At 39.4% G+C, this 25,349-nt stretch overlaps 1 protein-coding gene across 2 annotated transcripts in view; it reads right to left on the reverse strand.

Annotated features, from left to right (window-relative positions):
• The window catches only part of MAST2 (microtubule associated serine/threonine kinase 2), a 223,145-nt gene that overhangs the window by 175,132 nt on the left and 22,664 nt on the right, over positions 1 to 25,349 (reverse strand). For both annotated transcript variants that reach the window (XM_028123396.1, XM_028123394.1), the window contains exons 2-3: positions 11,096 to 11,243; positions 7,306 to 7,448 (exon numbers count right to left, since the gene is read on the reverse strand). In XM_028123396.1, coding sequence (XP_027979197.1) covers positions 7,306 to 7,448; positions 11,096 to 11,243 — 291 coding nt within the window. The remainder of the gene's footprint in view (positions 1 to 7,305; positions 7,449 to 11,095; positions 11,244 to 25,349) is intronic.

Here is a 25,349-nt window from a genome sequence, read left to right on the forward strand (position 1 = left end):
CTGCCATTCACACTCTCTCTCACGTTCAAATAAATAAATCTTAAAAAAATAAGAATTTTTAAAATACAATAATAAAAGCCTTAAATAATCAAAGCCACTAAACACCCACTAGAATGACTACAATTAAAAAAAGAAAATAACAAGTATTAGTGAAGATGTAGAGAAATTAGAACTCTCATACATTGTTGGTGGGAATGCAAAACAATGCAGCCACTGTGGAAAACAGGTTAGTGGTTCCTCAAAAAGTTAAACACAGAATTACCATGATTCAGCAATTCCATTCCTAGTAATATACCCAAAAGAATTTAAACCAGGAGCTCAACTACAAGGTAAACAAACCTCAAAAACATTATGAAATTGAAAAAGCTAAATGAAACAGAAGATCACATATTATATGATTCCATTTATATGAAATATCCAGATTAGGTAATCCATAGAGACAGAATGTAGATTGGTAGATGCCAGGGCTGGGATGAAGGTGGAATGGAGAGTGACTGCTTAATGGATAGAGGGTATTCTCTTAGGGTGATAAAATGTCTTTGAACTTGACTTAACTCCAAAGTTCAATCTGGTGTTGAGCTTTGGTTCTTTTAAAGCTTACTTTTCTCTCTGTTAAATCTCATTTGCTGGTTCTTCTTGAGCCATCATTTCTGTTTGTGAGATTCTGACTGAATCTATTCAACATGGAAAATGTGTCATCAGCATATGTGAAAAGCGTTCCTTCTATGTGTTTATATTAAAGAAGACGAAAATGATTATTAAGACAAGGACAAGAATAGAGATCTGTGTGACATCATTTGAGGCTGGTACTGACACATTAAAAATCAATCTTCTTGGGCACCTGGGTGGCTCAGATGGTTAAGCGTCTGCCTTCAGCTCAGGTCATGATCCCAGGGTCCTGGGATCGAGTCCCACATCAGGCTCCCTGCTCCTTGGGAGCCTGCTTCTCCCTCTGCTTCTCTCTCTCTCTCTCTCTGTCTGTCTCTCATGAATAATAAAATCTTTAAAAAAAAATCAACCTTCTTTTGCAGACATTATACTTCAAACAAGTATTAATCCAACGAGCTCTAATATTAGCAAATATATTCCAAAAAGTTCTTTACTCATTTAATAAGAAATTATACGTTGCTTACTATGCACCACATATAATGCTACATGTAGATTAGAAACATGATGATGGACAGAGTCATTCTTTGCAAATGATCATTTCTATTGTTAAAAAGAAAACCACAGGCCCAAAATGGCATCACTTAGGTTAAGGTGTCAAGTCAGTAAACCAAGACTTAATACCTAACCTAACTGCAGTTTCAACCCCCAGGAATATAACCTTTAACCCATCTACATGGACTTTCCTGGTCAATACTAGGAAATTTACTAATAGACTCCTGTTCCCCTTAAGAGGGCAACCTTGCCTACATAATGCATCCCCTACTAATAAATTCCTTTCTTCTTTCTTTGTATGCCCTCTTCCTGCCTTTAAAAACCTTTTTCTTGCTTAACTCCTTGGAGCTCCCTTCTACTTGCTAGATGGGATGCTGCCTGATTCATAAATCATTTAATAAAGCTAATTAGATCTTCAAATTTAGCATCATTCCTGTAAAGGCAATGTCTGCCAACAAAGTAAAAAAAGAATCCCAAAAGCACATTTGGAGAATCAGTCAAACCCTACCAATTAAAAGATTCTTGGGATTTACAATTCTCCTACTAAAATGACAATATTCAGTACAATTCACTGGTTAGGCCAACCTTTATAATGAGGTATAAATTACTTGAACCCAACATTCTGATTTCAAAGAAAAAGTATCCAAGCCTAATCCTTCCATCTTTGATCTCTGTCTCTAGTTCCTCATTACCCATTTGCTAATCTCAATGAAAACTCATTCACTCAATAATTAATTATTGTACATTATAATAACCATTATAGGAAGCTATCAAAAGATTTTAATCAAGTGAATAGCTAAACACTGGTGCTGCATAAATATTAAACAAATGAAAAAGCTGGAAGACAAAGCTAAAAGAAGGTACAGCATAGGTCATGCAGTTAAAGGTACTATAGTAGCATTGTGTGGTAACAGGTGGTAGCTACACCTATGGTGAACACAGCATACCATACAGACTTGTTGAATCGCTATGTTATACACCTAAACTAATGTAACATTGAGTGTCAACTACACTTCAATTAAAAAAAAAACTAGAAGAAAGAATAGACATGATCAGATTTGTTTCTGAAATAAGACTTTAGAGTGAAGAGTGGACTGGAAAGGAAGAAGACTGAATACGGTGTTCACATAACGAGGACACTACAATTATCTAAGCAAAAAGACTGTAAATATGGCTTAGAATGGGCCACAACTGTGGTGATAAAAATGTAGACCACCTGGAGATGTTGGGAGCTAAGGCTCTCTGGATGACTGGCTGGGGAAGGGAGGAAGGGTAGAGGAGGAGTCAAGAAGGAGTTCCAGGTCTCTAGCTTTCAGCTTTTGGTGGGTAATAACTCTACTTACAAGACAGGGAACAACCAAGGAAGAACTGGTTTAGGGGAATAGAAAGGCCGAATAAGCAGATGGGAGTCTTGAGGCGCCTGGGTGGCTCAGTCAGTTAAGCATCTGCCTTCAGCTCAGGTCATGATCCCAGGATCCTGGAAGATCCTGGAATCGAGCCCCAAGTCAGGCTCCCTGCTCAGCTGGAAGCCTGCTTCTCCCTCTCACTCTGCCCCTCCTTCTGCTTGTGTGCTCGCACGCGCTCTCTCTCTCTCCCTCCAACAGATAATCTTTAAAAAAAAATCTTTTTAAAAATTTAAAAGATAAAAAAATGGAGTCTTAGACATGATGATATAGTTCAATGGATTCATGTCAGAAATACAGAAGACAAAGATCAAAGTTTTAGATATTACTTAACATATTCATGAGAAAGCAAAGCAGAAAATAAGTTTATTTTAAAGATGTGGAAAAAAGGCTCAAATAAGTTTAGTCTTTACTCAAATTCAGACAGCTAAGTATCAGACACATCTTGCTCTTCCAAGTTCTAATCCAGAGGTGTTTCTCCCATGCCACTTTTAACACTAAATTTTCAACTGTGTATAAATTTTTTAAAGACAAAATTAATCTTGGACAAGATGTCATCTAAGTTTTTTCCCATCTGGGAGCATACAATATAATAATATGACTCTCTCTCTCTCTCTCTCTATATATATATATATGCCCTGGAAGCCACTAACCAGGAGTCATGGTTTCTACATATATGGGGGAAATGGGTCTTCAGAGAAATCTCTCAACTGGTACTAGGAAATGAGGGAGAAGTCTAAAAATCTTTAATAAACACTATCACCTAGATGGCCTCAAAATGAAAATATTTGCAGGGTACCAGCGTAGCACAGTTGGTTAAATGTCAACTCTTGGTTTGGGCTCAGGTCATGATCTCAGGGTTATGAGATCAAGCCCTGTGTGGGGCTCTGTGCTCAGCACCATGGGGCTTCTTAGGACTCTCTCTCCCTCTCACTCTGCCCCTCCCTGCTTTAAAAAATAAATAAATAGGGGTGCCTGGGTGGTTCAGTCAGTTAAGCAACTGACTCCTGCTTTCAGCTCAGATGACAATCTCTCGGTAGTGAGATGGAGCCCCATGTCGGGCTCCACCTCATCATGGAGTCGGCTTCAGATTCTCTCTCCCTCTCCCTCTGCTTCCCACCCACCACCGCTCATGTATACATGCTCTCAAATAAATAAATTCTTTAAAAAGAAAAAGAAAATATTTGCTACATTAAGCTTTTGGCTATCCATTCTCCAGACTCTGGTCAAGTCTAACCTCCAGCAAACTTATCTCCCCAATAATTATACCCAAGAATAATTATTCTTGTCCCCTTTTAGTTATGTTTCAAGTCATAATCGACAGTTCATTCAATGTTGAAATGTTAAAATTATTTGTTATATATGACTCCTGTTGACCCAAAAATTCCTTGGAGGCTGGGTCTATGTAGCAATAAGTCTATTAAGAATGAGAATACATGGTAGGAGAGATTCTTCAGAAATGTCACAGCCAGAAGCTGGGATGACAGCACCCAGGTATATTCCAGTGTGGGGTAACTCAAAGCAGGAAAAGATATTCAATACTAACTGCAAATGTGCCACATAAGGGCTGCCTGGGTGGCTCAGTCGTTAAGCATCTGCCTTCGGCTCAGGTCATGATCCCAGGGTCCTGGGATCGAGTCCCACGTCGGGCTCCCTGCTCAGCAGGAAGCCTGCTTCTCCCTCTCCCACTCCCTTGCTTGTGTTCTCTCTCACTTTCTCTGTCAAATAAATAAATAAAATCTTAAAAAAAAAATGTGCCACATAAAATATCCTTGGATGGGAGAATGGAAAGGGAGGAACTAGCCTGAAGTTACTAGAGATAAGTGAATAGCTCAGGAAAGAAAGGCACAGGAGAAAACAAAAAGCAGATCCTTGGGAGAAGTAACTAAATAGAGATCTAAAGAAATAATGCTTTTACAAATCCATATACAAAATAGATAAATAAACCAACTTTTTAAATGGGCAAAAAATATGAATAGACATTTCTTCAAGAATGTTTGCAAATAGCCAATAATCACATTAAAAGATGCTCAATGTCATCAGTCATTAGGAAAATGTGAATCAAAACCACAAGATATCACTTCAGACCCACTATGATTGCTAAAATCAAAGACAGACAATAGTATTAGTGAGGATGTAAAGAAATCAAACCCCTCACACACTGCTGGTAGGAATGTAAAATGGTACAGTCACTTTGTAAAACAATCTGGCCATTCCTCAAAATGTTAAAAACAGAGTTACCGTACAACCCAACAATCCTACTCCTAAGTATATACCCCAGAAAAATGAAAATATGTCCACATGAAAATCTTTAAACAAATGTTCATAGAAGCATTATTCATCACAGTCAAAAAGTAGCAACAACCCAAATATCCATCATCTGACAGACAAAATGTGGTATATCCATACAATGGAGTATTGTTCAGTGATAAAAAGGAATGAAATACTTTCATGCTACAATGTAGATAGACCTTAAAAACATCATGCTAACTGAAAGAAGCCAGTCACAAAAGGTCACAAATTGTAGGACTCAATTTATATGAAATGTACAGAATAGGCAAATGTTCAGAGGCAGAAAGCAGATTACTGGTTACATAGGGCTGGGGGATGGGAGGGTAAAGAGGTGACAGCTAAAGGGTACAGGGATTCTCTCTGAAGTGATTAAAATGTTCTAAAATTGGCTGTAATGATGGCTGCACATATCTGTGAATATACTAAAAATCACTGAAGAGTACAGTTTAATTGGGTAAATTGTATCTTACGTGAATTATATCTCAATAAGCCTTTAAAAAGAAAAAGTAATTCAGAAATACTCTACTTCGGTTGGCCTAGGCTAGGACTCCAGCAACCTCAGTCCAGGAATTCCCTCTGCACCACAACACCTTAAAATAAAACATTCAGCTTTATTTTAGTGGCAGTTAACTCTCAAAAGAGTGCATGTTAGAACCAGTTATAATGCTTTAAAGAAAATACTGATCCCTAGGACCACCCCAGTCCCACTGGATCAAAATCTTTATTATGCGGGGGTCCATCGCTGGCTCCATCAGTACAGTGTAACTCCGGATCTCAGGGGTTGTAAGTTTGAGCCCCATGATGGGTGTAGAGATTACAATTTTTTTGTTTTACGGTTTTATTTATTTGAGAGAGAAAGAGAGAGCATGAAGAGGGGGAGGGACAGAGGGAGAAGCAGACTCCCCACTGAGCAGGGAGCCTCATACGGCTCGACCCCAGGACCCCGGGATCATGACCTGAGCCAAAGGCAGATGCTTAACCGACTGAGTTACCCAGGAGCCCCAAGAGATTACTTCAAAATCTAAATTAATCAATCTCTATGATAGGGTACATAGATCTATATATATGTTTTTATATTCCAGAGATTAAAAGGAAGAAGATATGAGGCTTTAATAGACATGCTGAGAACAAGTGAGGAAATTTGAATATCTTATCTGTTAGATGCTATTATTAAACTGATGTAAAACTTCCTGGATCTGATAATATATTGTGGTTATTTAGGAGATTGTCCTTGGTCTTACAAAAAAATACTTAAGAGTGAGGTATCATAAGGTCTGTGACTTGCTTTGAAATGTTTCAGGGGAAAAAAAATACATACATATACACAGATAAAGCAAATGTGGCAAAATGTAAGTTACAACCAAATTGACCAATCTAAGTAAATTTATGTGGGTATTCACTGTATTTGAAATTTTCAAAATAAAATTTAGGGAGTGAGAAAGTTCCTGAATCTTCCTATGGCCTAAGAGTCACAAACTTCAGGTCATAAGGAAATCTTCTGATCCAAAAATTACCTCCCCACCTGCTATAAGAAGACTATTTCCCCATCCCCACTTTCCAGAATGACAAACGGACAAAGCTTTCTAATCTATACATGCCAACCCAAAAGATTTATAATCCCAAAGAACAGATGAAATTATATTTTAATGGAAACAAGTTTCTGTTATTGTACCCTGAAAATTACTAGTGTGCCTTGTCCTTTAGGAAGAATGTGAGATCAGCAGGAAGTCAATGGGTACCTTCAATAAAAAGGCAGAGGTATTAAGGATAAAAGGGTAGAAGATGCAATCACAGGCAGAAAACAACTTGCCCAGACTACACAGCTTAACTTTGTTAGATTCTATCATACAAATCCTAGACAAAGAAAAGGCTCATTCTTGCATCCAATATACACTAAACTGCCCACTATCCTATCCTCATGTACTAAATATGTGTATCACAGAACTATACAAAGAAGCAACATAACTTCACAAGGTTAAGAATCCTGTCTATTAGAAAGCTCTTTACTTAGGGACGCCTGGGTGGCTCAGTCCGTTAAGCGTCTGCCTTCGGCTCAGGTCATAATCCCTGGATCCTGGGATCAAGCCCCACCTCGGGCTCCCTGAGCAGGAAGCCTGCTTCTCCTTCTCCTTCCCCCCTCATGCTCTCTCTCGCTATCTCTGTCTCGCTCTCTCAAATAAATAAAATCTTTAAAAAAAGAAAGCTCTTTCCCAGAAAATTTATTCATTCAATCAACCATACTAAGTCTTTTTCTGGACTCTCCCTACATAATCAGTACCAGTGACAGCATAAGAGAGCAATCAGAATACATTCAATTAAATTCCATTTTTTCTATACTTTACTTTGAAAAATTAAACTATCCAAATCCTAAAAAGAAAAATAATAAATGTGTCCATGGCAATCAAGAATTTTTTCATAGAGCAAGGGGACTGTCTTTACTAACACTTACCAAACCAGCAGTAAGAGAAGGTGCAGATTGTCCAAGGGACTGGTTCCTCATTCGAACCAGGTTTGATGCTTCTCCTGAAGACTGCCAAGTCACCTGTCCCACACTGCTATGTACACTGCTGGACAAGGGGAGCAGCTGCTTACCTTCAAACACAAGGTTTGGAAAATACACTTGTAATTATTTATTAATTAATGAATGAAAATATTACAATGATATCAAGTGGATAAAAATATAGTGATCCAAAACAAAATGAAGTTCTGCCATATTCATTTTAGAATCTGTAGCCCTTTAAAAATTCCAACTGTCTTGGTGGAGAGGAGAATTGTAAATGGAATACTGAAACTGAACTATTTTATATTCTCTGTAATACCACCATGCCAGCACCCACCCTAGCAGGCTGAGTTTTCCAGTCCCTTCCACGTTACTTAGTTTCTCACCAACTCAATGCAACATGAGTGGAGCTGACAGCTTCTCCTAGACAAGTTTGGTTCTTAGGTTTCCAGAAGATGAACACTGATTCTATAATGCTCTGGCCAGACTCCATGTGTTCAGTCCAGGTTGACTGACTGACTACCTTAATCCCAATGAAAGACTGCAAGAAAGTCACTTATAAAAGACTGAGTATCAAGAATTGCAATGACTTTCTAATTGAGGTGCAAGTCCTATTTCAATCTCTTCCATCTTAATGTTCCTCACATTGCTGCTAGTGATTTAACCAAAACAAATGTGATATCATTCCCTGCCCTAAAAAAACTTCTGATGACTCTCTACTATTCAAAATTAGCCAAACTTTTTAAAAAATTAAAGAGATCCTCCTCTATAAATCCAGATTATCTTCCTGGCCTCATCTCCTTCAACTCTTTTCCACACCCATTTGCTCACTCAACTTCAATATTATGCTCTGTATTTTCACCTGGGTTTATTTTGGTCACCCAATTCACTTGAAAACCTTTCCTCTTCCTGGCAAAATCCTATTCAACATGGAAATACCCACTGTAATAAAGGTGTGAGCAAAAGGAATTTTTAGTTTTGTTTTTGGTACAACATATCCTTTTATTGCAAACAAAATGTGATGCAAATTATTTGGAGGGCAATTTAACAAAACTCACTAAAATTTTAATATGTTTGGACCCAGCATTCCACCTGTAGTAATGTAGTATAATGAAAAAAATAGACCATAATGCTCACCTTAGCAATGTTCACCAGAATAAAACTGAAAATAAATGTTCGTTACAATTTAAAGAAATTATAGTATCTCCACATAATGAAATACTGAACCCATTAAAAATAATGAGGCAGCTCAAAATGCAGTCAAGAGAAAAATGTTCAACATTTCCCGTTGAGTAAAGAAAGCAGAAAGGAAGTGTGTGGCATATGATCCCAATTTTTATTTATGTATTTTTTTTTTCAAGATTTATTTATTTATTTATTTATTTGACAGAGAGACACAGTGAGAGAGGGAACACAAGCAGGGGGAGCATGAGAGGGAGAAGCAAACTCCCGGCTGAGCAGGGAGCCCGATATAGGGCTCGATCCCAGAACCCTGGGATCATGACCTGAGCTGAAGGCAGACGCTCAACAACTGAGCCACCCAGTTCCCCCTAATTTTATAAAAAAAAAAAAAGTTTGTGTATATTTACATAAATTTTTAAATGTGTATTTAAATATAATGGAGTATATATAAATGGTTGGAGGAAGGGAGACGAAAGAAAGTAAAGATTAAGAAGAACTTTTCACTTTAACATAATGCATGTCTTCAAACTGAGATTTTCTATTACTAGCATATTTACTTTTTTAATCAGAAAAAATGCAATGTTTTTTTTTTTAAATATTTTATTTATTTATTTATTTGAGAGAGAGAATGAGAGACAGAGAGCACGAGAGGGAAGAGGGTCAGAGGGAGAGGCAGACTCCCTGCTGAGCAGGGAGCCCGATGTGGGACTCGATCCCAGGACTCCAGGATCATGACCTGAGCCGAAGGCATCACTTAACCAACTGAGCCACCCAGGCGCCCAAAATGCAATGTTTTTTAAAAATCTAGTTATCTTTCAAGTCTGTTTGCAAATGTATGTTTATTGGAAAGCCTTCCCATAAAACCCTCTACAAATAATAGTTCTCTACTCAAAACTCCCATAAGGCCAGAGTAGAGACGGCCTGCCTGTTTTCCTTCTGCAACTGTTGTCAAGTTCTCCAGATCATCTGCCTACTCCTCATCTATATATTCTAAAGGAAAGCTAGCTCCTTGACTTATCCTTTCCATATACACAAAGGCTATTATCATATCTCTATCTCCCTTCAAAATAAGGGCTTGCTGGAGAAAGAGGTTTATGCACCCGCAAAAGAAACCCATTTGGACATATACTAGTCTGGGCTTGAAATGTACCACGGATTGCCAAGAATTTGAGGAAAACAAACAACATGAGACAGAAGGAACAATACAAATGGAGACACTAGCCCTTTAGTAAAGAAATAACTCAGAAAAAAAAAACTTAAAAATTCTAATTATTCTTACAATGATTCAAGAGGCTAATATGCAAATATTCCCAGTTAAACATGGCTAACTGAGCACATACTTTTATCTTTTGTCACCCAGGACAGTAAACGAGAATAAAGAATAAAACAAACAAAGCCTATAATGAGGGAGGGGGGATTAACTGAGGAGATGAATAAATTTAGGGAAATCTAAAACAGATGAATCATAACCAATGGAACTGGGCAAAGAAAGACACAAGGTATAATAAGCACAGAGGAGGTTGCAGTTAAATGAGATAGTAGGCTACCCTACAAAATCTTAGATAAATTCAGTACTCAGAAATGCCAAGATACCAAAGAGGACATAAAATTAAGATGTAAGGCTGAACTCAGATTAACTGAAAATCTATAAAGGCTCAAACACAACCACATTCTCACATTGTACCACCCAGTAACCAATAGCCAACTGCCCCACAAGATAGAAGGGATATGGCATCTCAGAACAAGGCAATGGATTCTGGTTATTAGGTGCTCAAAAGAGTTGATTCAGAAACAAAAGAAAACTTCTAAAAAAATTAATACAAAAATCAAAATTCTATTTATTCATACAATATTTATAAGGTAATACATCCTTAAAAGAACAGAATACTATGAAAACAAAAAAATGGCTCTATGTGATTAAATACATGCTTGGCAAAATAACAATTTCAACGAGAGTAGAAAGATAAAGCCAAGGGAACAGCCCTGAAAAGGACAAACTAAAAAGAAATTTACAACTGGCAAGTACAGGAGGATTATATTTTCTTCTCTACTAATCTAGTATTTTTGGCTGAGGCCAAATGGATTCTCTTTTTTTAATATTCTATTGATTGCTTAAAATTATGTTACATTTTAATTGTTTCCTATTTGGACCATGACTTCCTTGTATAACTTCTTCCCCTTGAATTTTTTAAAGACTTTCCTATGGGGAAGGTGGGGAGGCACTGCAGGCTTTGGAACAGATTTTGAGAATGGGAAAAAAAAAATCAAAAGAAGTAAAGGATGTGAAGTCCACAGAAGTGAGCAGAGAGCAAAAGTCAAATTCAAAAAGAATAACCAGTGATAGTGGTCAAAAAGAAAATATCTAGCAGGTTGAGGAGGCTACCATTCAGAGATGTCATGAGGAAGTAGTAAAGAGAGGAAGATGGCCTTACCCATAAGTGTTCTATACAAAACTACCACCAGAGAAGAAGCCATGAAGATGCTAAGTCAGTTGATATACCCTTAAATATTGACAACACAGTCCCACATTTCTTAAAAAACAAAATTAGATACTCACCCGACAGCGAACTGGCCAGGCTTCCTCTCCGCAACTTACAGTCATCCTGACTAAGTTGTCGTTGGAGTTTAGCTTTTCCGGTGGATGAAAATATGTCAGGATTACTGAGCTTCCTAAAAAGCAGGGGACTAAGTCCAGCTATCACATCCTTCAAAGAAAAAAAAGGTAAAATATAAGTCTGTAATGTCTTTTTTGAAAGTGTAAGGACTTTGTATTAAACATCTCTACAACATTCATTGCAGTTAAAAAGTGCCAGCATTTTACACTTTCTCCTCAACAGCTAAAGCCAGAAACATACTTCTTAGCTGTTTGGGTATGCTATGAAGGCTGTGGGACACTGATTATAAAATGTCAAAGGGGAGCACCTGGGTGGTTCAGTCGGTTAAATGTCTGCCTTCAGCTCAGGTCATGATCCGAGAGTCCTGGGATCAAGCCCCACATCAGGCTCTCTGTTCAGCGAGCCTCTCCCTCTGCCTACTGCTCTGCCTACTTGTGCTCTCTGTCAAATAAATGAATAAAATCTTTTAAAAAAAAAAAAATGTCAAAGGGGCGCCTGGGTGGCTCAGTTGGTTGAGCATCCAACTCTTTAGTTTTGACTCAGGTCTTTATCTCAGGGTCATGGGATCAAGCCCCAAGTCAGGCTCCACACTCAGCAGGGAATCGGCTTGAGATTCTCTCTCTCCCTTTCCCTCTGCCCCTTCCCCCCTCCTTCTCTCTCTGCCCCCCCAAAAAATAAATAAAATAAAAAAATAAGTCTTTTTCCACAATGAGTACATGTCTAGTTATGTTTATTTACTTTTCTCCTCCTATTCACTCTTCCTATATCCAGTAAAGAAAAGCCTATTTTAGTTTTTAAAAAATGATAAATAGCAGACCTTCCTTTACCTGTTACACAAAGTTAGAAATGCCTCTAACAGTCAATGCTAAAATAAAATGTAGAGCTTTCTTTACAGGTCTATGATAGGAGCTAAATATATTTCAATGAAAAAGCATGAAGTACTATGGAGAAAATGCAGACAATATGAAACATTGAGAGGGCCTCCTTTTTGCCTTTATTTTAATCCAGTTCATCCCACTCCATCCCAATGCCTGCTCCTCTTCACTCAGTAAGCAGTGTCCAACACATCATCAAGATTCAGACATTGTGGGGGTGCCTGGGTGGCTCAGTCCGTTAAGCTTCTCCCTTCGGCTCAGGTCACAATCCAGGGTCCTGGGATCAAGCTCCATGTTGGGCTCCCTGCTCAAGGAGCCTGCTTCTCCCTCTCCTCCTGGCTTGTGCGCTATCTCTGTCACTATCTCTGTCTCTCTCAAATAAATAAACAAAATCTTTAAAAAAAAAAAATTTCAGACATTTTGAAGCAAACACTCACCTAACTGGCAGCATTAAAAGAGAAACTATTTTGGGGTGCCTGGGTGGCTCAGTCGTTAATCATCTGCCTTCCGCTCAGGTTGTGATCCCAGGGTCCTGGGATCAAGCCCCGCATCAGGCTCCTTGCTCCGCAGGAAGCCTGCTTCTCCCTCTCCCACTCCCCTGGCTTGTGTTCCTGCTCCCACTATCTCTCTCTCTCTCTGTCAAATAAATAAATAAAATATTTTTTTAAAAGTTTAAAAAAAAGACTATTTTGAAAAAAAATAAGATAAATGAGACATCTTTCACATTTCAACAAAGGAAGCTATAACAAACACAAACAAGTTGCACATCAAAGTGATATGGACAGTACAAAGACAAAATGAGAAACAAAAAGAAACAACTAAAATCTGTGTTACCTGCTGTTTGAAGAACAAGATTCAAGTAACTAGTAAAAGCCACAGGGGGGAAAAGAACGGAAAAATGCCAACCTCCTTAAGATTAAAAAAAAAAAACCCTCTAAGGTCATTCGGTGTGATTGGTGGGTTCACAAACATGGGAAAGTGCCAATATTGGTTGGTGGTGGCTATCCAGAATGTAATTTATAAATGCCCATGCATAAAAAATAAAAGTGAAGTTAAAGAAAAATAACAGAAGAAACAAGGAACAGTATTTTTTTAATTGGTAGTAAACGGGAGGAGGAGTATAAGATGGCAAAGGAATAGGAGACCTAAATTTCATCTGGTCCCAGGAATTCAGGTAGATAGTTATAAAACCATTCTGAACACCTACGAACTCAACAGGAAATTGAAGAAAAGAATAGCAGCAATTCGGGGTGCCTGGGTGGCTCAGTTGGTTAAGCAAATGCCTTCAGCTCAGGTCATGATCCTGGAGTCCCAGGATCAAGTCCCGCATCAGGCTCCCTGCTCAGTGGAGAGTCTGCTTCTCCCTCTGGCCCTCCCCCCCTCATCCTCTCTATCTCATTCTCTCTCAAATAAATAAAATCTTAAAAAAAAAAAATAGCAGCAATTCTATGATCAGAAAAGCGACCACTTTCTGGAAGGTAGGACATACAGAGAAGTGAATCTGAGGAAATATTCCAGAGATAGACCCTGGGGGGAGGGAGCCTCCTTAAGCCGCTACTGGCAAGTGATAGAGCAGCAGAGCACAAAACTGGAACTTTTAGAAGTCTGCTCCGCTGAGGGACTCTGCTCCAGTGGCTAAGCAGGAGGTGGAACCCTCGCTGGGACAGCGTGGTCTCAGGACTCTTGTGGTCACAGGAAGATCAGGGGTGCCTGAGTGCAGCAGAGCTCCCAGGTATAGGAGCAGGGAAGCCAGCTCAGAGTTGCCATAAACCATGATACCTGGCACAGTCGGGCCACTACTCTTTGAGCAGGGACCCAACAAGCAACAGATTCAGGGAGACTCCCCTTCCTCCCCCAGGAGGAGCAGTGCAGGAGCACACCACAGGGATCTGCTGGGTTTGGAGACTCCAAACAGGGTCGAGTGCCAGAGATAGAAACGCTGGGTCACAGGCCGGGTGAGCACAGAGTGTGGCCAGAGACTGGGGAGACGGGAGTGACAGACTGCTTTTCTCTAGGGGCGCACTGAGAAGTGGGGCCCGGAGTTCTCCACTCCTCCGGGGCAGAAATTGGGAGGCCGCCATTTTCACTCTCATCCTCCAAAGCTGTAAGGAAAGCCTTCAGGAAACAAAAGCTACCGGGCAAACCCAAGCAGACTCCTTAGCCTGGCCCTGGGCAAGGGCTGCTTGATTCTGCCTTGGGCAAAGACTTTTAAGAATCACTGCAACAGGCCCCTTCCCCAGAAGATCCGCAAGACCATCCAGCCAAGACCAAGTTTACCTATCAAAGAGAACTACAAAATTCCAGTGCTAGGGGAATAGAGCACATAGAATTCATGGCTTTTTCCCCATGATTCTAGTCTTTCAACTTTAATTTTTAAAATTTTTTTTGAATTGTTCTTATTTCCTTTATCAACCAACTTATCAATTCCTTTAAAATTTTTTAATTTTAACTTTTACAATCATATTCAATCCCTTCATTGTATTTAACCTTTTTGTGTGTATATGTATATTATATATATGTACATCTTACATATATATGTATGTATGTTTTTCTTTCTTTAAAATTTTGGGACACAGTATCTTCTAACACACCAAAATATACCCAAAATCTAGTGTATGGCTTTGTTCTATTCACCAGCATGATCAAATTCTTTTTTTTTTTAATTTTTCTTTTCTTTTTTTCAACCAACTTCTTATCAATTCCTTTTGTAAATCTTTTTTTCACTTTTATTTTTTTATTTTTTTTAAAGATTTTATTTATTTATTTGAGAGAGAGAGAATGAGAGATAGAGAGCACGAGAGGGAAGAGGGTCAGAGGGAGAAGCAGACTCCCTGCTGAGCAGGGAGCACGATGCGGGACTCGATGCCGGGACTCCAGGATCATGACCTGAGCCGAAGGCAGTTGCTTAACCAACTGAGCCACCCAGGCGCCCTTTCACTTTTATTTTTACAATTGTATCCCATCCCTTCATTGTATTTAACCTTATTTTTTGTGTGTGTATATTATATATTTTATATATTTATGTTTTTCTTTCTTTAAAATTTCGGGATCCAGTTTCTTCTAACACACCAAAATACACCCAAAATCCAGTGTATGGCTCTGTTCTATTCACCAGCCTGATCATATTCTATTTTTTTTTCTTTTTTCTTTCCCCCCTGGTTTCAGGACTCTACTGATTTGTTTAGTGTGTATTTCTCTGGGGTCATTGTTACCCTTTCAGCATTTTGTTCTCTCATTCATCTATTCTTCTCTCGACAAAATGATAAAACAGAAAAACTCACTTCAAAAAATAGAACAAGAGGGGCATCTGGGCGGCTCAGTTGGTTAAGCGACTGCCTTCGGCTCAGGTCATGATCTCGGTCCTGAGATTGAGCCCCGCATGGGGCTCCCTGCTCTGCGGGAAGCCTGCTTCTCCCTCTCCCACTCCCCCTGCTTGTGTTCCCTCTCTCGTGTCTCTCTCCCTGTCAAATAAATAAATAAAATCTTAAAAAAAAAAATAGAACAAGAGGCAGTACCAACTGCCAGGGACCTAATCAATATGGACATTAGTAAGATGTTGGAACTAGAGTTCAGAGTAACGATTATAAAGATACTAGCTGGACTTGAAAAAAACATAGAAGACACGAGAGAATCCTTTTCTGGAGAAATAAAATCTAATCAAGCTGAAATCAAAAAGGCTATTAATGAGATGCAATCAAAACTGGAGGCTCTGACTGCTAGGATAAATGAGGCAGAAGAAAGAATTAGTGACATAGGAGACCAAATGATGGAGAATGAAGAAGCTGAGAAAAAGAGAGATAAGCAACTACTGGATCATGAGGGGAGAATTCGAGAGATAAGTGATACCATAAAGCAAAACATTAGAATAATTGGGATCCCAGAAGAAAAAGAAAGGGGCGGGGGCAAATGGTATTACTGGAGCAAATTATGGCAGATAATTTCCCTAATTTGGGGAAGGAAACAGGCATCAAAATCCAGGAGGCTCAGAGAAGCCTCCCTCAAAATCAGTGAAAATAGGTCAACACCCCAACATCTAATAGTAAAACATACAAATCTCAGAGACAAAGAGAAAATCCTGAAAGCAGCTCAGAACAAGAGGTCTGTAACCTACAACGGTAGAAACATTAGATTGGCAGCAGACCTATCCACAGAGACCTGGCAGGCCAGAAAGGACTGGCATGATATATTCAGGGTAATAAATGAGAAAAATATGCAGCCAAGAATACTTTATCCAGCTAGGCTGTCACTGAAAATAAAAGGAGAGATAAAAAGCTTCAAGGACAAACAGAAACTAAAAGAATTTGCAATCATCAAGCCAACCCTACAAAAAGTATTAAAAGGGGTCCTCTAAGCAAAGAGAGAGCCCAAAAGTAACATAGACCAGAAAGGAACAGAGACAATATACAGTAACAGTCACCTTACAGGCAATACAATGGCACTAAATTCATATCTTTCAATAGTTACCCTGAATGTAACTACTGGGGCTAAATGCCCCAATTAAAAAGACACAGGGTATCAGAATGGATAAAAAAACAAGACCCATTGATATACTGTCTGTAAGAGACTCATTTTAGAGCCAAAGACAGCTCCAGATTGAAAGTGAGGGGGTGGAAAACCACTTATCATGCTAATGGACATCAAAGAAAGCTGGGGTGGCAATCCTTATATCAGACAAATTAGATTTTAAACCAAAGACTAGTAAGAGATGAGGAAGGACACTATATCCTACTTAAACAGTCTATTCAACAAGAAGATCTAACAATTGTAAATATTTATACCCCTAACATGGGAGCAGCCAATTATATAAGCCAATTAATAACAAAATCAAAGAAACACCTCTACAATAATACAGTAAAAGTAGGGGACTTTAACACCCCCCCCTTCACTGCAATGAACAGATCAACTAAGCAAAAGATCAACAAGGAAATAAAGGCTTTAAATGACACACTGGACCAGATGGACTTCACAGATATATTCAGGACATTCCATCCCAAAACTACAGAATACACATTCCTCTCTAGTGCACATGGAACATTCTCCAGAATTGATCACATCCTGGGTCACAAATCAGGTCTCAACTGGTACCAAAAGACTGGGACCATTCTCTGCATATTTTCAGATCACAATGCTTTGAAACTAGAACTCAATCACAAGAGGAAAGTCGGAAAGAACTCAAATACATGGAGGCTAAAGAGCATCCTACTAAAGAATGAATGGGTCAACCAGGAAATTAAAGAAGAATTTTAAAAATTCATGGAAACAAATGAAAATGAAAACACAACTGTTCAAAATCTTTGGGATGCAGCAAAGGTGGTCCTAGGAGGAAAGTATATAGCCATACAAGCCTTTCTCAAAAACAAGAAAGATCTCAAATACACAACCTAACCCTACACCTAAAGGAGTTGAAGAACAGCAAATAAAGCCTAAACCCAGCAGGAGAAGAGAAATAATAAAGATCAGAGCAGAAATCAATGAAACAGGAACCAAAAGAACAGTAGAACAGATCAACAAAACTAGGAGCTGGTTCTTTAAAAGAATTAATAAGATTGATAAACCCCTGGCCAGATTTATCAAAAAGAAAAGAGAAAGGACCCAAATAAATAAAATCATGAATGAAAGAGGAGAGATCACAACCAACACCAAAGAAATACAAAAAATTTTAAGAACATATTACGAACAACTATATGCCAACAAATTAGACAATCTGGAAGAAATGGATGCATTCCTAGAGACATATAAACTACCAAAACTGAACCAGGAAGAAATAGAAAACCTGAACAGATCCATAACCAGCAAGGAAATTGAAGCAGTAATTAAAAAATCTCCCAACAAACAAGAGCCCAGGGCAAGATGACTTCCCAGGGGAATTCTACCAAGCATTTAAAGAAGAATTAAGGGCACCTGGGTGGCTCAGTCGTTAAGCGTCTGCCTTCAGCTCAGGTCATGATCCCAGGGTCCTGGGATCAAGTCCCACATCGGGCTCCCTGCTCAGCGGGAAGCCTGCTACTCCCTCTCCCACTCCCCCTGCTTGCGTTCCTGCTCTCGCTGTGTCTCTCTGTCAAATAAATAAATAAAATCTTTTTAAAAATTAAATTAAATTAAAAAAATAAAAAAATAAAAATAAAGAAGAATTAATACCTATTCTTCTGAAACTGTTCCAAAAAAGAGAAACGGAAGGAAAAGTTCCAAACTCATTTTATGAGGCCAGCATTACCTTGATCCCAAAACCAGACAAAGAACCCACCAAAAAGGAGAATTACAGACCAATATTCCTGATGAACATGGATGCAAAAATTCTCACCAAAATACTAGTAAATAGGATCCAACAGTACATTAAAAGGATTATTCACCACAACCAAGTGGGATTTATTCCTGGACTGCAACGTTGGTTCAACATTCGCAAATCAATGTGACACACTGTATAACGAAAGGACAAGAACAATATGATCCTCCCAATTGATGCAGAAAAAGCATTTGACAAAGTAGAGCATCCTTTCTTGATTAAAACTCTTCACAGTGTAGGGATAGAGGGTACATACTTCAATATCATAAAAACCACCTATGAAAACCCACAGCAAATATCATTCTCAGCGGGGTAAAAACTGAGAGCTTTCCCACTAAGGTCAGGAACATGGCAGGGAGGTCCACTATCACCACTGCTGTTCAACATAGTATTAGAAGTCCTAGCCTCAGCAATCAGACAACAAAAAGAAATAAAAGGCATCCGAACTGGCAAAGAAGAAGTCAAACTCTCACTCTTTGCAGATGATAGGATACTTTATGTAGAAAACCCCAAAACTACTAGAACTCATACAGGAATTCAGGAAAGTGGCAGGATACAAAATCAATGCACAGAAATAAGTTGCATTTCTAAACACCAACAGTGAGACAGAAGAAAGAGAAATTAAGGAGTGGATCCCATTTACAATTGCACCAAAACTATAAGATACCTAGGAATAAATCTATCCAAAGAGGCAAAGAATCTGTACTCAGAAAACTACAGAATACTCATGAAAGAAATTGAGTAAGACACAAAGAAATGGAAAAACGTTCCATGCTCATGGACTGGAAGAACAAATATTGTTAAAATGTCTATGCTACCTAGAGCAATCTACACATTCAATGGAATCCCTATCAAAATACCATCCACTTTTTTTCACAGAAATGGAACAAATAATCCTAAAATCTGTATGGAACCAGAAAAGACCCTGAAAAGCCAGAGGAATGTTGAAAAAGAAAAGAAAAGCTGGTGGCATCACAATTCTGGACTTCAAGCTGTAATCATCAAGACTGTATGGTACTGCCACAAAAACAGACACATAGATCAATGGAACAGAAGAGAGAGCCCAAAAATGGACCCTCAACTCTATGGTCAACTAATCTTTGACAGAGCAGGAAAGAATAACCAATGGAAAAAAGACAGTCTCTTCAACAAATGGTGCTGGAAAAATTGGACAGCCACATGCAGAAGAATGAAACTGGACCATTTTCTTACACCATAGGCAAAAATCGACTCAAAATGGATGAAAGACCTAAATGTGAGACAAGAATCCATCAAAATCCTTGAGGAGAACACAGGCAGCAACCTCTTCGACCTCAGCCACAGCAACTTCTTCCCGGATACATCACCAAAGGCAAGAGAAGCAAGGGCAAAAATGAACTCTTGGGACTTCATCAAGATAAAAAGCTTTTGCACAGCAAAGGAAACAGTCAACAAAACCAAAAGACAACAGACAGAATGGGAGAAGATATTTGCAAATGACATATCAGATAAAAGGCTAGTATCTAAAATCTATAAAGAATTTTTCAAACTCAACACCCAAGGGGAGGCGCCTGGGTGGCTCAGTCATTAAGCATCTGCCTTTGGCTTAGGTCATGGTCCCAGAGTCCTGGGATTGAGCCCCACCATCAGGCTCCCTGCTCTGCAGGAGGCCTTCTTCCCCCTCTCCCACTCCCCCTGCTTGTGTTCCTTCTCTCACTGTGTCTCGCTCTGTCAAATAAAATCTTTAAAAAAAAAAAAACTCAACATCCAAGGAACAAATAATCCAATCAAGAAATGGGCAGAAGACATGAACATTCTTCCAAAGACATCCAAATGGCCAACAGACACATGAAAACGTGCTCAACATCACTCGGCATCAGGAAAATACAAATCAAAACCACAATGAGATACCACCTCACACCAGTCAGAATGGCTAAAATTAACAAGCCAGGAAATGGCAGATGTTGGCAAGGATGCAGAGAAAGGGGAACCCTCCTACACTGTTGGTGGGAATGCAAGCTGGTGCAGTCACTCTGGAAAACAGTATGGAGGTTCCTCAAAAAGTTGAAAATAGAGTTACTCTCCGAACCAGCAATTGCACTACTGGGTATTCACCCCAAAGATACAAATGTAGTAATCTGAAGGGGCACCTGCACCCCAATGTTTATAGCAACAATGTCCAGAATAGCCAAACTATGGAAAGAGCCCAGATGTCCACCAACAGATGAATGGATAAAGAAGATGTGGTATATACACGCAATGGAATATTACGCAGCCGTCAAAAAAAATGAAATCTTGCCATTTGCAACAACGTGGATGGAACTAGAGGGTATTATGCTAAGCAAAATAAGTCAATCAGTAAAAGACAATTATCATATGATCTCACGGATACGTGGAATTTGAGAAACAAGGAAGAGGATCATAGGCGAAGAGAGGAAAAAATGAAACAAGAAGAAACTAGAGAGGGAGACAAACCATAAGAGACTCTTAATCTCAGGAAACAAACTGAGGGTTGCTGGAGTGGAGGGGGTGGGAGGGATGGAGTGGCTGAGTGACAGACACTGGGGAGGGTATGTGCTGTGGTGAGTGCTGTGTATTGTGTAAGACTGATGAATCACAGACCTGTACCCTTTGAAACAAATAATACATTATGTTAATAATAAATTAAATTTAAAATAAAATAAATTGGCAGTAAATGGATAAAAAGGGATATTCAGACACTGTATCATTAAAGCAAATGATGTGTCAAGATAACTGTAACAGAAGTGAGCAGGGAGGAAGGAGAATTGGAAGGCATAGCTAATACAAAAAGAAGGCAGCAAGACAGCAGTCTATATTCCCACCATCTGGTGTGTCAAGAATGAAACAGTACCTATGCATCGAGGACAAACCATGGAAGGAAGCTTTGGGCACTAAGGCTGATAACCCACCAAAAAGGGCTGGCCACTCACACAGGAAACACCCCCAGCAAGCAGCTGGAGGAAAGTAAGGAAGACCTAGAAGATATCAAGCTGAAATAATATTCCATATGAAGACAATATGGAGAGGGAAAGGTCTCATCCCCAAAATAATTTACAAATGAGCTACATCAGAGAGCCAGCATTGGGATGCCTGCTACAGTGTATGGATGAGCAATTAGTGTTAGCCAGAAAAGGAATAACCACCAATACAGGACTAGATCAGTACCAATTAAGAGAAAGTCCTATCCTTTTCAATCACCCTATTCCCTATCATAACATACCAAAGAAAAAAAAAGCCAGAAAACAGAAAAGAAAAATAAAAGCAAATCATGCCCCTTCTTATTCCAAGTCTCTCCTGTCAAAACCTTGCAAAGGGAAGAAAATATTAATTAAATTGGATATGAAATTTAACTTTTAAATTAGTATGTCTTTTTAACTTTACTGAAGTATATTACTCATCTCAGAAAAGTATACATACTCAAGCATGAAACTCAATGAATTTTCACAAGTTAAACATACCCATATAACCAGCATCAAGATTTAAAAACAAAAAAAAAGACATGGGGCGCCTGGGTGGCTCAGTTAGTTAAGCCTGCGACTCTTGATTTCAGCCCAGGTCTTGATCTCAGGGTTGTGAGTTTCAGGCTCAACTATGCCACCCAGGCACCCCTAATTCTGCCCTTTAAAATTTTCACTTAATACAGGTGAATTGACTTTATTGTAGCATTTACCAAGAACCTACTTTCATTTAGCGGACTGGTAGGTGAAAAGAATTCTATACCTTGTGGCAGAGTCTTCCTGATCTACCTACCCTACCAAGAGTCAAACCCAGGTGCCACACTAATCAAAGTCCATCCTCTTAATCCCTGTCAAAAAATCTTTGCTTGAGGGCGCCTGGGTAGCTCAGTCGTTAAGCGTCTGCCTTCGGCTCAGGTCATGATCCCAGGGTCCTGGGATCCAGTCCCACATTGGGCTCCCTGCTCAGCGGGAAGCCTGCTTCTCCCTCTCCCACGCTTGAGTGTGTGTGTGTGTGTGTGTGTGTGTGTGTGTGTACACATGAACTTTGACCCATACCTCAAGCATTATCAATCACAGACAAAAATTAACTCTAAATGGATCATGAGTCAAACTATAAAATCTAAAGGTATAAAACCTCAGAAGAGAGTAAATACAAGAGTAAATTTTTGTTACTTTTAGAGTTCTTGGATAAAACACAAGTTTAAAAAGAACAAATTTATAAATTAGACTTCATCAAATTTAAAAACTACTACCCTTGAAAAGATACTGTTAAAAAATGAAAACAAATCACACACAAGGAAAAAAATATTTGCAAAACACATGTGAGAAAGGACTGGCATTCAGTGTACAGAAAGACCTTTCAAAATTCAAAAATAAGAAAACACATAAGCCAATAAAAAACATAAGTGAAAGACTGAATAGACACTTAAGAGGCAACTACGGCAAATGAACACACGAAACAATTCTCAACATCATTTATCATGAGGGAAACAAAAATCAAAATCAAATGAGAGGTAAAAAAAAAATCAAATGAGAGGCAACGTCAGCAAAAACAAACAAAAACCCCACAGCTGCAAGCTAACATCCTTGCACAGAAACAATTGAAAAACAAGCAGAAAGTGTATTTATCAGAATTCTGGAAAACAGTCAAAGGTTTACAACGAAGAAAATGCTAAATCAAGAAGTCAACTTAAAAATAGTAGCGGGGGCGCCTGGGTGGCTCAGTCATTAAGCGTCTGCCTTCGGCTCGGGTCGTGATTCCGGGATCCTGGGATCGAGCCCCGCATCGGGCTCCCCTGCTCTGTGGGGAGCCTGCTTCTCCTTCTCCCTCACTTGTGCTTTCTAGCTCTCTCTGTATCACTCCAATAAATAAATAAAATCTTAAAAAAAAAATAGTAGGAAAGCAGGGTGCCTGTTTGGCTCCACTGGTTGGGCATTGGGCTCTTAGTTTCGGCTCAGGTCATGATCTCAGGGTCGAGGGATCCAGTCCCACTTTGGGCTCTGCGCTCAGCAGGGAGTCTGCCGTAGATTCTCTCTCCCTTTCTGTCTCCCTCTACCCCTCCACCCCGCTCGTGCACACACACGAGCTCTCTCTCTCTCTCTAAAGTAAATCAATAAATCTTTTTTTTAATTTTATTTATTTATTTCAGAGAGAGAGAGAATGAGAGATAGAAAGCACGAGAGGGAAGAGGGTCAGAGGGAGAGGCAGACTCCCCGCCAAGCAGGGAGCCCGATGTGGGACTCGATCCCGGGACTCCAGGATCATGACCTGAGCCGAAGGCAGTCGCTTAACCAACTGAGCCACCCAGGCGCCCGTAAATCAATAAATCTTTAAAAAAAATAATAGTAGGACAGCTTTGTGGCATTTTCACTTGCCCTTGACCACCCACTCCTAGATATGGTCTGCAGATGTCAGCTGGTGTTTCCAGTGAAGGACCCCTGGTCCCTGGTTCCAAAAGGAGCACAACAGACCTTATTTGCAAATTATTGTTTATATCTGTTCTAACTTGTCTGGGGCTACCTGAAGGACTGACACAAGGCAAAACTTTATTTCACCTAACTCTAAATCTGTTCATGATGGAAAAGCAGAAGGCACTGCTCAAGAACAGTGTGAAGTGATCCAACCACCCACAGCGACCTGGGCCAAAAGATTATAAATGAGACATAAAATAGACTGCCTAAAGTCTGGGAGGAAAAGGAGAGTTTCTTTGGGAAATTAAGACAATTAAAAATATCTGTGTATATAGGATAATTTAGAAAGCCCAAAGCAGGGACGCCTGGCTGGCTCAGTGGTAAGAGCATGGGCTTTTGATCTCAGGATTGTGAGTTTGAGCCCCACGTTGGGTGTAGAGATTAAATAAATAAATTTTAAAAAAAGAAAGAAAGAAAACCCAGGGCCGGGCAAAATGCACGCTCAGGAAAGACCTGAAAAGACTTTAAGCTTTCATTTCAGCCTGATCTCTAGTCTGGCTAAGCACAAAGTCCACCTGCAAAAACCCTCTAGGAGGTATGTTTGTTTGTTTGTTTGTTTAGCTCCAGGTGACCAAGGAAATCTCCATCAAAACACAAGCTAAGGGGCACCTGGGTGGCTCAGTTGTTAAGCATCTGCCTTCCGCTCAGGTCACGATCCCAGCGTCCTGGGATCGAGCCCTGCATCGGGCTCCCTGCTCCGCGGGAAGCCTGCTTCTCCCTCTCCCACTCCCCCTGCTTGTGTTCCCTCTTTGGCTGTGTCACTCTCTGTCAAATAAATAAAATCTTAAAAAAAAAAACCACAAGCTAAGGAACAGAGACTTCAGTATCACACAGAGCAAGGAATTCAATTTCTGCAAAAAAAAAAAAAAAAAGAGTTGAGAAAACTCACTAGATAAATGGACAACTACAGCCTTCAACAATCAAAAAACAAACTAGGGAAAGGGGAGAAGGTGGTTTCCAGAGTTACCAATATTCAAATGTCCATTTTCAACAACAAAAGCACAAGACATACAAAGAAATGAAAAAGTATGGCCCATTCAAAGAATCAAAATAAATTAACAGAAACCATGCCTGAGGAAGCCCAGCATTAGACCTAGTAGTAAACTTTAAATCCCTCTCTTAAATATGCTCAAATTGTACTACTGAAAATCCGAAAACAATGCATGAAAGAAAAACAGGTTTGCATATATAAGATACGCAAGGAAAGACAATGTGAGCCAAGGATTTTATATCCAGGATAAATAACCTTCAAGGTAAAAGGCAAAGGCAAACTGTTATCAATATAAAATAACTCTGGGGGCACCTGGGTGGCTCAGTAGTTAAGCGTCTGCCTTTGGCTCAGGTCATGATCCCAGGGTCCTGGGATCGAGCCCCACACTGGGCTCCCTGCTCCGCGGGAAGCCTGCTTCTCCCTCTCCCTCTGCCTGCTGCTTGTGTTCCCTCTCTCGCTGTGTGTCTCTCTGTCAAATAAATAAATCTTTCAAAAAATAAAAAATAACTGAATATTGTTCCAATAGGCCCTTCCTAAGGAATCCACTAGAGAAGAAGATTCATACAATCAAAATAACTAGTGATATCAACATGGTGATTAGCATTAAATATGCAGTCA

This window comes from Eumetopias jubatus, unplaced genomic scaffold, assembly GCF_037043125.1.
Source record: "Eumetopias jubatus isolate StellerSeaLion01/CBP00866 unplaced genomic scaffold, mEumJub1_p1.0 scaffold_4, whole genome shotgun sequence".
Classification (NCBI taxonomy): Eukaryota; Metazoa; Chordata; class Mammalia; order Carnivora; family Otariidae; genus Eumetopias; species Eumetopias jubatus.